The 15,333-nt window shown below is 37.9% G+C and overlaps 1 protein-coding gene across 1 annotated transcript in view; it reads right to left on the reverse strand.

The window, feature by feature from the left end:
• Nucleotides 1–15,333, reverse strand: part of LAMA1 (laminin subunit alpha 1) — a gene marked incomplete at its 5' end in the record, with an annotated part of 148,699 nt that overhangs the window by 114,474 nt on the left and 18,892 nt on the right. Inside the window, 2 exons of the mRNA XM_081096498.1 lie at nucleotides 6,936–7,048; nucleotides 7,623–7,793. Of these exons, the coding sequence (XP_080952624.1) occupies nucleotides 6,936–7,048; nucleotides 7,623–7,793 (284 nt within the window). The remainder of the gene's footprint in view (nucleotides 1–6,935; nucleotides 7,049–7,622; nucleotides 7,794–15,333) is intronic.

Genomic DNA, 15,333 nt, shown 5'->3' on the forward strand with positions numbered 1-15,333 from the left:
GAAGCCAAGAATAAATGAGGTGGGATTGAAACATAGTATAGAAGGAACCAGGGGTCCTGATTTTCAATCCCCGCTTCGTACACATATATACATTCTACATGCTATACATAGGTTATATACTACATATAATTCTATAACACTATATTACTAAATTCTACATTATTCTAAATTCTATAACACTACATTCTATATACTACACATAATCTATATACTATATACAGATTTACATATATATATTTACATACAGTGAGGCCTTGACTTACGAGTTTAATTCGTTCCGAGACCGAGCTTGTTAAAGAGCTCGTTAAGGAACTCGTTAACTCAAATTACTCTGTCAACTCAATGCAAAAAATCGGCAGAGAAGACAGCTGATATCTCAAAAAACTCATTAGTCGGGACACTCATAAGTCAAGGCCCCACTGTATTCGTATATAATATATAGATTCCTATATAATACAGGCAATCAACATTCCTTTTGAAAGGAATAATCAAAATAAAAAACTAACCACAAACTTGCAATATGAACCTTAAAATTGATATGTATTCACTTCATTACTTCACTGGCATACATATGAAAGCAATCTTTTTTTTCACCTATAGCAGAAAAAAAAAAAAGCAAAATGCCTGGCATGGGAATTCTTATGCAAATCATGGGTAAGCCATATAGAGGAATATTGATGCAACTTTAATTATACTGGGAAATGCTCCTGCTCTGAAGTTAAATAAAACATCAGGACATAAGCATGTCTGACATAAATCTCAGCCTAAGGGATTGTATCACCCAGTGATGCAGACAGAACCCAGGCCCTGAAGCTCAGTAAGTGCGTACCCTTGAGCAAGTTCCTTAGCTCTCTGTTTTAGTTTTTGTCATTTGTCAAAAGGAGATCATAATAGAACCAAATTCATAGGCTGAATATGACGATTCAATGACATAACCCCCATCAGGTGCTGAGCACAAGGTCTGGCCCACATTACGCATGCAAGAAAGGATACCGCGGCATCACTGAATGCACAGAAAAGCATGCAAACGTCTAAAAGTAAAATGCTGATATTATCAGGGGTTGCTTCAGAGTGAAGAGAAAGGATCGTAAGTTTTTCTACCTCTTTACACTTATTGTACCTTCTATGTATTTTTCTACAATTATCCCATTTTACTTTTCTAACAAGACAAAAAAAATAGAATTGACTTATGAATTTGCTTTCTCAAAATCTGCTTAATTGCACTTCTTGCCTAACCCTATTAGCTAACCTCTATTAGATTACAGGAAGGTCTTGTTTAAAGATTTTCTTGGTGAAAGCTGAAGATCTCTGGGACTTCTCAGTCATCTGTGGATTACAAACATGACAGGGAGAAAGGAAACGTTTGCTTAGCATGAGGAATTTGTCAGGCGCTCGACCAGGAGCGGCCCTCCTTCTTAATGCTACAGCATTCTATTTGTAAACGAGGAAAACATAGCACCCACTACACTTTACACATCTCCCCCACACCGTACAACCCAAAACAATAATAAATACATACATGCATACATAAATAGAACTGCTAACACTTTTTCTCCACCACCACTGTCCTTAAAGTCACAGTACCAAGGTGTGACCCTATGGCAGGCTCTCAGCTAAGATCCAAGGACACCTAGTCTGTCAATGCATCAGAAAGTGGTCCATGATTTCACCACAAGAATTCTAAATTTTGCATCTTCACCCCAAGGTTTATCTAAAAACTTAATATGAGCATATTCAAGATCAGTATATATATAAAATGAAAGTCCTTTGTAACAAAATTCTGCTCCAGGATTTTAAAGCTCCATCTCTTTTTTCCTTTCATTGCCCAGGTACAAGTAATCACCTATTGAGAAGATAGTATTTGTGTGGATTGCCAAGTAAATCTACCTTTTAAGCTCTGTTTTGTGGGGCTTTGAGTGGAGGTACTAGCAGGAGGCTGAGATACTAGAGGAGGTAGGGAGGCTGGAGGAGGGAGGCAGGGAGGCAGGGAGGCTGGGAGACGTATTGCTCCTCTCTGTGTACCTGCTGTTCTGCTGGTGCCCTTCACCCTGGCTGCAGCACTTGACTGCAGTCTCCAGCCTCCCAGCACTCCCCATATGAGCCTCCTCATCACCAATCAGAGGTAAAACATTCTCTTCCAAGCCTGTAGGTGTGAATAACCCATCAATCACCTCCCTAAGTTCCTCCTCAGCCCTTACTATCTCAGCGCTATCCTGGAACTCCCTTCCCACTTCTCCAACACTATTTAGCCAGTTCCTCACACTAGATATGTTCCTTTAAATACCTGGTATGGTTTCTGTTTCCCTGATTGGACCCTAGCTGATACATAACAGCATGTATTTCATATACATTAACTTTTTAAAATTGTAGTAAAATATACATAACACAAAAATTACCATTTTAGCCATTTTTAAGTGCACAGTTCAGTGGCATTAAGTAATTCACATTGTTGTGCAACCATCACCACCATCCACCTCCAGAACTTTTTCATCTTCCCAAACTGAAATTCTGCACCCATGAAACAGTAACTCCTCCCCCTCCTTCCCCATGTGTTGCATGTATCAGAATTTGCTTCCTTCTTAAGGCAGAGTAATATTCCATCCTCTACATATGCCATATTTAGTTTACCCATTCACTCTTGGACACTTGGGCTGCTTCTACCTTTTAGCTGTTGTGAATAGTGCTGCTGTGAATATAGCTGTGAAATATCTCTTTGAATTCCTGCTTCCGGTTTCTTTGAGAATATACCTAGAAGTGGAAATGCCGGATCACATGGAAATTCTATGTTTACCTTCTGGAAGAATCACCACAGCACTACATCGTTTTACATTCTTACCAGCAAGGCATGAGGGGCAGCTGCCCTTCATCCTCCCCACTCCTTATTTTCTGTTTTCAATTTTTTTTTACAATAGCCATGTTAATGAGTGTGCAGTGGTATCTCATTGTGGTTTTAACTTTCATTTCCCTAATAAGTAAAGATGCTGAGTATCTTGTCACCTACCCAGTGTATTAACTTTTAAAGTAGTGTGTCTCTAACTGGAAATCCTTGGGGTCTTTTATCGAGAAGCTTTACCGTAAAGTGTACCTAGTGATAGAATTATCAGGGCCTGAAAGAATGTTGACAATTATACAATTCAAGATCCATCAAATGTGCAAGCTCTCTTTCTCTTGGTAGAATTTCTGTAAAATTCTAAGTTGTCACAAAAGGTCCCTGGCTCACTCTCGTGGTGTAGTGCTAAAGAAACTAACACAAGTATGTTAGCTTTACGTTTGTTATTTTTCTTAAAAAAAAAATACCACACTCATTCAATACCCATAGATTTTCAAAAAAGGAAGGTATTACTAAGTACCTAAGTGTTAATTCCAAAATGTTGTGAGTCGATGTAAAAAATAAAGAGTAGGCACTATTTTGAAGAAGTAAATAAATCAAATCATTCCTCTTGTAATATGTTACTAAAGCAAACACTCTGTAGTTAAATCTTATTGCAAACCACACAACATTTATAGAGTTTCTGATAACACCACTTTTTATTTTCTTCAGTTTATCTTTCAGGCAGCCAAACATCATACACTGAAGCTAAAAAAATATCATAATTTCAATGGGATGATCAGCCAGAGAATCAAGATCACGATCCATGTCTTCAGCATAGCCAACACAGAATGAAAGTGACTAATTTGGTCATGAAACCTCAGGAGCTGACATGTTATTAAAGTACATGAACACATTTATAATATGAAGCTGTTATGACTCCTAATTATATTAAAGTCTATAAATTTACTTTAGAAACCTATACTTTAATTACACATTTTTACAGGAATGTAACTAAGAAGTCAAAAGGCTCATTTATCGATTGTCATCTTTTAATCAGGCTGCAAACAAAAAAAGAGGAGGGGAACGTGAAAAAGCATTCATTAGCACCGCAATGATTCACTCAGTGCCTCAACTCTGCCAATGTCTGGGCCTGCAAGAGTGAACCAGGCAACCCTCAAGAAATATTAACCGGGAAAGGAAAGGAAAGAAAAGAGAGAGAAGAGGAGGAGGAAGAGGAAGAAGACAGCTGTGGCCTCTGCCTTAGCGGGGTGTATAATCCAGAAATTAACTAGTACCTGGCTAATGGCTGACTTGCCAGAGAAACATGCAGATTTGACAACAGGAAAAAGTCATCAGAAGGTGTAGCCATGCTCTAGATTGGAGTGTCAGTGAGACCTGAAAACAAGGGTGTGATGTGGGAGAAAAAGGAGATGACTTTATAAGGGAGAGATCAGGCTGTCAACACCTACACAGGATTCAAATTTCATCTCATTACAACAGAGACAACCAAGCTGGGGTGCAACCGAAGTAGCCATTTAACTGGAATTTTGAGTCTTTAGAGCTGAGTTTAGTTTGTAGGAAATAGAGGGTATAAGGAACAAGTTAACAAAACCATGATGAAACAATCTGACAGACCCAGAACGTGGGCTGTTCTACAAGACTATTAGCCTAGCCCAGTGATGGCAAACCTTTTGAGCTCGGCGTGTCAGCATTTTGAAAAACCCTAACTTTGGTGCCGTGTCACATATAGAATTTTTTTGACATTTGCAACCATAGTAAAACAGAGATTTATATTTTTGATATTTAAATAAATACATCTGAGAAAGTTTTGCTCAAAAGTAAACATAATGCACTTTAAAAAAAATGAAAGCACAGCAGAGATTTTGCATTGTGTAAAAGGAAAAAAAATCACTGAGCACTAATTATTTTAAACAATCTTAATTTATAAGCTTATCTTAAAACACTAGAAATTACCTAGCAGTTTATAACTGTATGCACAGCTGACCCTTGAACAGCATGGGTTTTAATTCAATAAATTCCTGTAGTGTTTTCGGTTCCTGGTTGGGAAGCTGTAGATGCAGAGTGCCCCTAACTCACTCCTGTGTTATTCAAGGGTCAACTGCACATGCCTGTTTTTAAAATATGCCTTAAAGACCTAAAACTGATACCCCTGTGGTATTTCTCAAGCTGACGCAATTCAACTTAAAGCAAAAGGTTTCCCTTCGGGATGAAGTCAAGCGTGACATGTTGCAAGACAAAGGACAGTCTAAGATGCATCTGAAGTCAATACATACAATGTCCAGCAGTTTCTTTGGCCAAACTCATATAACACCACATTTCTGATGAAAATGGTTACACTTTTTCCCTTAAAAAAGGAAAATAAATTGAAAAGGTGATGGGAAAATCAAATTCTCCTGCAGAAGCATCCTTCTGACTGAAATAAAAACAAAATCCAGGGTGGCCTGGCCAGTGTGCCTCAGTTGTTCCATGCACCGAGAGGTCACTGGTTCAATTCTGATCAGGTACATGCCTGGGTTGTGGGCCCAATCCTCAGTGAGGGGGTGAAAGGAAACAGCTAACCAATGTTTCACTCTTATCAATGTTTTCTTTGTCTCCTCTCTCTCTCTCTCTCCCTCTCACTTCTTCTCTCTCTCTCTCTCTAAAGTCAATAAAAATGTATTTTAAAAAAACAACAACAAAACAAATTCCATGGCAAAAAAGGAGTTCCTTTATCTATTTTTCTCTAGGTGGGTTTGAAAATATTAAAGCATGACATTAATTCAGGACATATGGCTGAAAAGCATCAGAAATGTTATTTTACTTACATAATACTATGATCCTAAATTTGGAAAAATGTCTCCTGAGCTGTACATGTTGGTCATTACTGTATTTACTGTTATAAGAGATCAAAAGCTCCTTGCACATAAGTATACACAGACTTGCCGTGTCTTCTCCTTAAAATCTTGCACATTTTTAAACTATTACCTATTCAAAGAATTATAATAACTTGTCATTAACTCTCCAAAATTCCTATTACAACCCTACAGTGCACATTTCAACTATTTGTCTCAACTGACATTTTACATGATATTGAAGAGTTCTAACAAAAGAGAATCAAATGGAAATAAATAAGAATATCATGCAATGGCTTTTCTTGAGAACTGAAATCAAATTGTGGCAATAGCTGACATCTCTCTTTTTCATTCTTTGACTCAGATAATTTTTACCCATTTCCAGAAATTTGGGTGCAACCAGGGCCCATGCCATATTTTTCTCCATTCTATTGCATGGTCTTGAAGCAAATCCAGAGGATGCAAGTGTGGCCTGAGCCAATTATACCTTGTCTTTCCCAACTCAAGCTGAAGGCTTGCTCACAGAAGTACTGGACAACTCCACCTTACTCATGGCCCTCACAGACAGCATGACAAGGGTGAGGCATGGTCAAGAGGTTTAACAGTATCCTCTTTTGTTTCCAAGCCTTATTTTCTACAGTAACTTGGCACAGTAATAATCTACATATATAAAAGCCTAAACACCCAAAGGACTGAACGCAGGAGTTGCCTCCTGATGGTCAGTGCGCTCCCACTGCCAACCTCCCATGGTCGGCCAATGTCCCACAGTCCCTCCCCCTGACTGGCCAACCTCCCGCAGTCTCCCCCTCCCCCCCAGCCAGCCAACCCCAATCACCCCAATATGGACTAGGCAAGACAGCCCCGATCGGGCCCAATTGCCGGCCAGGCCAAGGGACCCCAACTGTGCATGAATTCGTGCACCAGGCCTCTAGTGGCAAGATAATAAGCTTGAAAGGCAGAAAATACATGGATGTGTCTGTCGTCATCTGGTACACAGTCTGCCATAGGCTCCTAAATGAATGAGGGTGCCCTGCTGACACAGTTTCTAAGAGCATCAAACCCCACTGAAAAAAATTTCACTCATTTTCTCAAAGATTCCTGGGAATGAGAAATGTGACAAGCAATGGTACCATGGACTACTTTTGTATATCCCTTAACTTCACCTTGGAGAAAACAGTGAGAACAGAACGTAAACATGGTTAGAAATAAGGTAGACTTTCCCAAAGGTCAGCAACCCATAGACATTCTTCAACAGTTTTTGCCTTACCTACCTGTCTTAAGTCCAAAGTGATTGTGACCCAGTGATATTCTCTCCCATTTTGAATACTGGGACTTTGCCACCAGTTATTGGTGCCATCTATCGCATTTGATATTGGATGGCGTTCTGTTAAAAAAAAAAAAAAAGAAACATAATACCCTCTAGATCCATCCATGTTGTCACAAATAGCATGATTTTATTCTTTTTATGGCTGAGTAATATTCCATTGTATATATGTACCACATCATCTTTACCCATTTATCTATCAATGGGCACTTAGGTTGCTTCTAAGTCTTAACTATTGAAAATAATGCTGCAATGAACGTAGGGATACATATGCCTTTTTAAATTAGTGTTCAGGGTTTCTTTGGATAAATACACAAAAGTGGAACTTCTGGGTCATATGGTAATTCTATTTATAATTTTTTTAGGAACCTCCATACTACTTTCTATAGTGGCTGAAACTAATATAATATTTCATATCAACTGTAATTAAACAAAATTATAAAAATATAAAAGGAATAAAAATATGCATACCTCTCAGCTTTTGGTTTAAAATTTTTAACTTCTAAACTGTATGCTAGTGGAAATGAATAGCAGGTTAACACAATCCTCACGGTTTCCTAATAAAAGTCTTCACAATCATTTCAAAACAAATAGATTCCCACGGGTACTTCCAAGTAGAAGGAGCAACACTTGCCTTTGGGGTTGGCACTATTGCCATCGCAGATCCGGCACTGGGGGTTCCGCACAGGTCGACCGGGCACGTGCTCCACGAGTTTGCAGAACATTTCAGGCCCCTTCTCACCGCAGGTCGCATTGGTGATGATATGAGCATTGCTGGCAAGATTGAGAATGGCAGGAAACAGGCCTGAAAGTGAAAATTCACCAAATCAGTTCAGCCACTTGAAATAGAAAAGGAAAGGATTACTTCATCTCACTTTTCAGGTGAATCAGAAAGAGATTGGAAATCTGTGTGCTGAGTGAAGGAAGTCTTACACAAAAGCAGTTATATAGTGGTTTCATTTATATGAAATTCTAGGACAAGACAAACTCATCTACGAGAAGAAACTCTGACCAGCAGTGGCAGAGGGTGGGGATTTACTATGAAGGGACACAAGGAAACTTTCTGAGGTAATAAAATCATATGATGCTGTTGTGGAAAATCATAGAATGCATGAGATTTGAGTTGATTGGTATGTCCCACTCTACGTAAATTTTACCTCAATTTTAAAAAATCATAAAAAATGTTGGTGTAAATGCTGAACAGTTTAGGAGTAAAGTGTACTCACTTTGAAATGCACCGAAAAATAAGCTGGATTGATGGGTAGGTAGAGATGGTTACAGGGACAGACAGGTAACAAAGTGGAGTAAAATGCCCATTGTAGACTCTCAGTGGGAAGACAGATGTTCACTGTACAGTTCTTTCTGCTTTTCTGATGCAAATTTTTCATGAAATGTTGTGAAAATAGATTTTAAGAAGTTTCAAATGATCCAGTGCACATATATGCCAATGAGATTCAAACACCTTTCACTTAAAAGAAGGGCATTCATTTCCTACCCATGTTGTTCCAGTCGCCTCTGCTAGCACTAACAAGGTCTCTCCTATCATTACCCAGGATACTTTTCTCTCTCCTCCTCCTTTCTGGCCTGTTTTCTTTGGTGAGTAAAACTTGAGAGCACAAAGATCTATTTTTTCCCAAATTCTCTTCAATTCAGTAGTAATCTTTGCCTTTGTACAGTTCTTTTGTCTACAGTGAATTTTATCTTTAAGCAGCTGGTCCAAATTATTCAGAAAACAATTTTTCGATGACTGTGAGGAAAATAACTCCATTAGGTTCTTTAGAGATTTGACTTTATCTTGGGATGAGAGGATAATAGCAGTGAGATTCTATGAAGACCCAGAAAGCACATGTGCAGGATGTTGAAGAGGCTGCTACATGAAAGGGCATCGTGAATGGAGAGAGAGTATTGAAAGGCGGGGTCTTAGCTAAGTGGGGTTTTTCTAATTTACAAGAAGTTGATCTTCAGAGATCACAGAAGATAATCCTTTCTTTATAAAGAATATAGAGTCAATGTTATTTCTGAAATATTTCCTTTCCAGTGAAATTTTTTAAAAGCACAATCTAATGTTAGTAATATGGAAGCAATTCATGTCTTCGACTTTTATTTTTTTTTAGGCACTGCTTAATCTTGTCAATAATCTTTATTATAAATAGTTTAATGATTTAATTTATAAAATAAAATGATTATTTCTGTAAGAGTTCCTAAATTTAAAGACTTGCCATCTACCTAAAAAAAAGTAACTTTTTTTAAAAGTGGCCCATCTTTATTTTTTTATCTTTTTATATTTTTAATTTAAATTCTTTATTGTTTAAAGTAATACATGAGTCTCCTTTTTCCCTCATTGACCACTCCCCAGCCGCTGCCACCCCCCAGCACATGACCTCACCCCCCTGTCTGTGTCCATTGGTTATGCTCATATGCATGCATACAAGTCCTTTGGTTGATCTCTTAACCCCCACCAGCTCCACCTTCTCTCATAGTTTGAACAGTCTATTTGATGCTTCTATGTCTCTGGTTCTATTTTTGTTCATTGGTGTATGTTGTTCATTATATTCCACAAATGAGTGAAATCATGTGATATTTATCTTCCTCTGACTGGCTAAAAAGTAACTTATTAGATAGTCTTTCAAAGACTTTCCATATAAAACAGAGCTACCTATTAGTAGTTCTATCACAGCAGAATGACCCTATTCAAGTCAACAGTCCCTTAGCTTCTCAATAGAAAATAGTAATTGGATATTTGTATGTTAGAGCATTAATTATTAATGTTGGAGCATAACACAGACACATCATATACTATCTTTAATATGTTACATTATATTTTCAATTTTAACTTAAAGTTTTTCATTTTTATCATATTCCTTTAAAGGGATTTATTTTTCAATCAAAAAGCCTTTATGAGGAAACAGATGAATCTTTATCTTTAATTATGCAGTTCCCCAAATTAGTATTATTTTTTTAAATTTTGTTTTATTGCTTAAAGTATTACAAATAGTATTACATATGTCCCTTTTTTTCCCCCCACCCCCTTGACCTCCCCCTGGCCTCCCCTACCCCCCAGTGTCTTGTGTCCATTAGTTATGCTTATTAATCCTTACTGAGGACATGCTTAGAGGGAGGGAGGGGGGAGGAGAAAGAGAGAGAGAAAAAGAGAGAGAGAAACATCGACCAGTTGCCTTTTATATGTGCCTGGGGATCGAACCACAACCTGTGTATGTGCCCTGACTGGGAATTGAACAGGCAACCTTTCAGTGCACAGGACAATGCTCAACCAACTGAGCCACTCCAGCTGGGCCCAAATTATTATTTTTATCAACCACTAGTTAGACACTTACACTTAATGGAATGATCTACCTCTTGAAGTGACATGTAATTCTTGGGAGTGATACTTAAATGGCGAAGGAGCTGATATATATTGTTTGATACTGAGATAAATATTAATTTTCTCCATCGTTTATGACCATAACCTTCTAGTTATCTGGTTCGAATGTATCTTATGAGTTAACAATTGCAAATACAATATGGTTTTAAACTGTGGTGTCTTTTTTATCCGAATACCTAAGTGATGTTTTCCTGGCTCTGAAGCACATGTATGCATTTAGATTTGTAGTACAATCAACTCTCTCCATTCCCTTCCACAAGCTAGTCAAGCAAGGAAGAGAAGCCAAGGTCACCGGTACTGATTTAACAATGCATTTTTCTATCAATAAACACTTCACCAGATAACTTAACAAATGCTCCCACTGTTCTTTATTCTCCCCTCCAGTTGCTCCACATCAAGAGAACTCCCCACTTTCTGCCCAGGGCTTCCTCCCATCCAGGAGACCTTGAGTTACTGGGAGGAGTGGGGGTGGAAGGGGGGAGGCAGTCTTGAGGGCACCCTGCTCGCTGTACTCAGGAGTCCATGCTCTGAATCCCTGAGAAAAGGAAGGCCAAATGTGGACATAAAAATCGTATCTCAGTTGTACTAATCAGTATCAGGTAGTTCTTGCCCTAGAAAGGCTGTAAAGAACTTCCATATTCCCTTACCTGGCTGGTATTCTAAGTATGCTTTTTAAAGTTAAAAATAAAAAATAAATTCCTTTGTCAGCATGGCTGTGTAAAAAAAGAACTTTAAATAATTAATTTCAAAAATATACCCTGGTTATCTTTCCCTAGAATTAAATAAATCTTTCTTCTCAGATATACTAGTATTTGAATAAAAACTATTTACTAAAATTATTATTCCTTATATATATTACATTTACTCTTCATAGTTATTATTATTCCTGGTTGCATATGATCACATCTGCTAGAAGATGAAAGAAAGTTAGAAATATGTACTGGAGAAAACATGTTTTAAAAAGAATTCTTTTAAAAAGTCCCCTAGGTTGCTGAATCATTTCAAAGACAACCGAAATATTTCAATTAAAGGGAAACTATGTGAGCTTCAACTAGGAGGAAGGATGGGAAATCAAAGGGTGAGAAAGGGCACTGGGATCAAGAACCTACCAAGAACAAAAGTTTGATTTTACAAGGAGGGCCGTTGCAGGAGACACGTGACAAGTTTTACCATTACTTAGCTGTCACCTAATAAATTAGACGACACATTTTTGTTGAGAGACATTATTTACTTTAGTTACTAGTAGTATTACTGGAATACTAATTTGTCTTTTCCCCCCATTCAGAGCACACAATGGAATCACTTTTCCATCCCTGTATTGAACTGGTAGCTAAAGGCTTTATAAGGCCAAACTCCATGGAGCATGAAATAAATTCCTTCTCATTCACCAGTAGCTTAAAAAAATCCTTTCTTCACAGCCTGAACACATTTGGTTTTCTTAAATATATTTCAGGACCACATTAATCTGCTAGAAATTCATTTATTACTGTTAGATGAAAAATTGCCACAAAGCTGACAAAAATGCTACTACACACAATTACCAAAGATTTCAGCTGAGAGACTTTGATAGTTGAATAATTCATTTTTAGAGTCTTCTGGGTTTTTCCCAGTAGAAAATCTCTTCACCACCTTAAAAGAGAGTATATATAATGCTGACTAGCCCTGAGGCTCAATGTTTCTGAAACGATTCAGGGCCAATGGCTCAGGGCCTTCACGATGTATTTGTGTGCAAGAGAAGCGAAAGTTTTTTCTAATGAGTTTTTTTTTTTCTATTTTGGAAAAAAAAACAAAAACAACGCAAGTTCTACAAAACGCTATTTGCCTAATCCATATCATTTGATGTTATGGGGTAAAAATGATTTGCAATTCTTAGTTAAAGGATGTGTGGTGATATTTCAGGTCATTTTTTCTCAGCATGAAATTAAAGATTATGAATATTTTATAAGACTGAATAATAAAAGTGGCTTCTGGTGTCAGGAGTTTTTTTTCTAAAAAACAGTCAAACCTACTTGTTCAATCCATGAAAATATTTGAAAAAATAGGAATTTAAAGTTTCTGAATTGAGAAACTTGTGACTTTTAAAAAACATTCAAATTCTTCCCCCCCCCCATAATTACAACTTTCACTTCCCTAATCTCACCCACATATCATGTAAATATCTATAAATTGATTAGGGAAGACTGCAATTACAAATAAACTATCCTGTTTCCAGAACTCTCTTTGAAATATGGTATCACCTTATTGAACAACAAAAGCAGGACCTCAAACAGCTACAAATGGCATTAGTTAGTGAGAAATCCTAGGAACGTTTAATACTCTTCCAGAATATAACATCAAAGTATTCTAAAAATATAGTTTAGATATTCTAATGACATAAATTTCTAATAGTTAAGGTATTCTAATAATATTTCAGGTATTCTAATGACATAAATTTTTAAAGGATGCGTGAATTCACATTTAGTAACATATTCATATGTCGTAAAAAGCAGGTGAGAGCGTTGTATTAAGATCAATAAATTTTTTGCCCAGATGGTGTGGCTCAGGGGTTGAGCGTCAACCTATAAACCAGGAGGTTATGATTCGATTCTGGGTCTGGGCACATGCCTGGGGTTCGGGCTCAATCCCCAGTAGGGGGTGTACAGGAGGTAGCTGATGGATGATATATCTCTCACTCTTCCTCTCTGAAATAAAGATACTTTAAAAACATGAACTCTTAAAAAAAAAGTTCAATACATTTTTAATGAGCTCTTAGGTGCAAAGCACTATGCCAGGCATCTCCCTGGGACACCAAGATGAAGAAGCTGTGCTATTCCTACCCCAAGACTCTTCTTACAGGCAGGAGGGAAAGACAGACATCTATAAATATATTCTGATAAGTATAGTATTAAAAATGCAGCAATACTTAAAATAGATTCGAGGAGAGAATCTAGAATATGAAATTCAGTTGGGCATAACCCAGGCAGGAGTATGAGGGCATGTGCCCAGGCAAGAGCAGGTCTAAAATCCTTATATGGCTCCTCATTGCTCTCCAAATGGATTTCAGTTTCCTTCCTCTGTACCTTTCATATATCCGTTCATCCCCTACTCATCCTTCAAGCTAAGCCCAGGTCTTCCCTGAACTCCAGGCTAATACAATGTTCTTCTTTTGTCCTGCCTTATATCAGCATGCCCTCTCCCTGCACTTACCATTTACACAGAGATCATTAACTTGCTGATCAGCCTCCCCCCAGTTCTTCTCCCCTTACTATCCTTCTCCAAAAAATATAAACGACTCTCTATTAACACCTGAGTTCCTTCAGGGCAGAATCCTGTTCTGTTTGCTCTAGGCCAGCCTCTGGCCCTGTGAATGTCCTATATCTGGGACCTGAATGAAAAAATGAGTAAATGAATGAAGTGTTCTCTCACAGTCTTGGATTACCAGCAAGTGCACAAAGCAGGAGACTAAATCTAGATTGTCATCCTGGTTCCACCACTAACCAACAATATGTCTGGCCAGTCAACCTCTCAGAGTCTCTATTTCCTCAATTATTTTTTAAAATATATTTTATTGATTTTTTTACAGAGAGGAAGGGAGAGGGATAGAGAGTTAAAAACATCGATGAGAGAGAAACATCAATCAGCTGCCTCCTGCACACCTCCCACTGGGGATGTGCCCGCAACCAAGGTACATGCCCCTGACCGGAATCGAACCTGGGACCCTTCAGTACGCAGGCCGACGCTCCATCCACTGAGCCAAAATGGCCAGGACATATTTCCTCAATTATTAAATGAGTGCCTCTATGAACCCATTTTTCCTCAGATACTATGATTCTAGAATTTTACTTCTCTCTCTCACTATTTGGAAAATAATTTAAGAATAGCTTTTTTTCCATTTTATGAAAGTACAGAATGGCAAAGAGAGTTAATCTTCTTGGATAAAATAACCAAATAGAAACATAAAGTAGCATTACTTTCTTTGCTTATTTGAAAGTCCCTCTTCAGGACATCCACCTGATGAGGAGCAGAAGAGAAACAACTGATGTTTCATACGACCTTGATCCTAAGCTGAAGGACCCTCAGAGGCTGGCTGTGCTTCCCATCTAAGCTTATGGCAATAGCCCTTTCTGGATTCTTGCTTACTCCTCAGTGATAAAATAAAACAAAACACAGTTAGCCCCAAATGGAGTTGCTCCTATTAAATCCCATGTCGCCAAACCAAAACTTAATTACAGTTTCTAGCTCTCCCAGAAATGGAATCCTAAACCGGTCATGCAGGAATTGCCTGATCAGCACTAGTCAGGTAATCTGCGGGTAGACCCTTGCCATCCTCTAAAAGGAAAGCAATCTTGCAATAACCAACCTGTCTTTTTGTCCAGTATAACTTCCTTGTTCCCGCTCTCTTTTGCCTATAAAAACCCTTTCATTTCATACAGCTCATCCAAGCTTATTTCTATTAGATTGAATGCTGCCTGATTCATGAATCACTGAATAAAACCAATAAGATCTTTAAAATTTTGAATTTTGTTTTTCAACACGTGTGTGTGTGTGTGTGTGTGTGTGTGTGTGTGTGTGTGATGGAATTCTTTCAAAACAGTTAAGTTCTATTTCCTATGGCATATTTAATATCTAACCTGTCCAGCCTTAAAATAGAAATGTCCATTATTCCAATCAGGTATTTTATATGAACTCTGTTAGAATCATTAGTGCCTATGGAACCAGGTGGTGTTGGGTAAGTAGTAGGAACAATGGCTTTTGAGTCAGACAGCCCCCTAGTTTGAATTCCAGGTCTACCACTTGCCAGCTAAAGGGCTTTACCTGTCACTCTCCTTGTTTATGCAATGAGCAACATAGTGCCTGGGGATTTTTGTGAGCATTAAATGAAATGATGTGGGTAAAAAGCTTAGTATAATATCTGAAGAGTTCAATGAAGAATTGCTATTATTATTTTCATATTATCAGTGGAGATCGCTAATACAAATTTTCT

The sequence above is a fragment of the Myotis nattereri genome, assembly GCF_964212035.1.
Source record: "Myotis nattereri genome assembly, chromosome: 8".
In the NCBI taxonomy this organism is placed as follows: domain Eukaryota; kingdom Metazoa; phylum Chordata; class Mammalia; order Chiroptera; family Vespertilionidae; genus Myotis; species Myotis nattereri.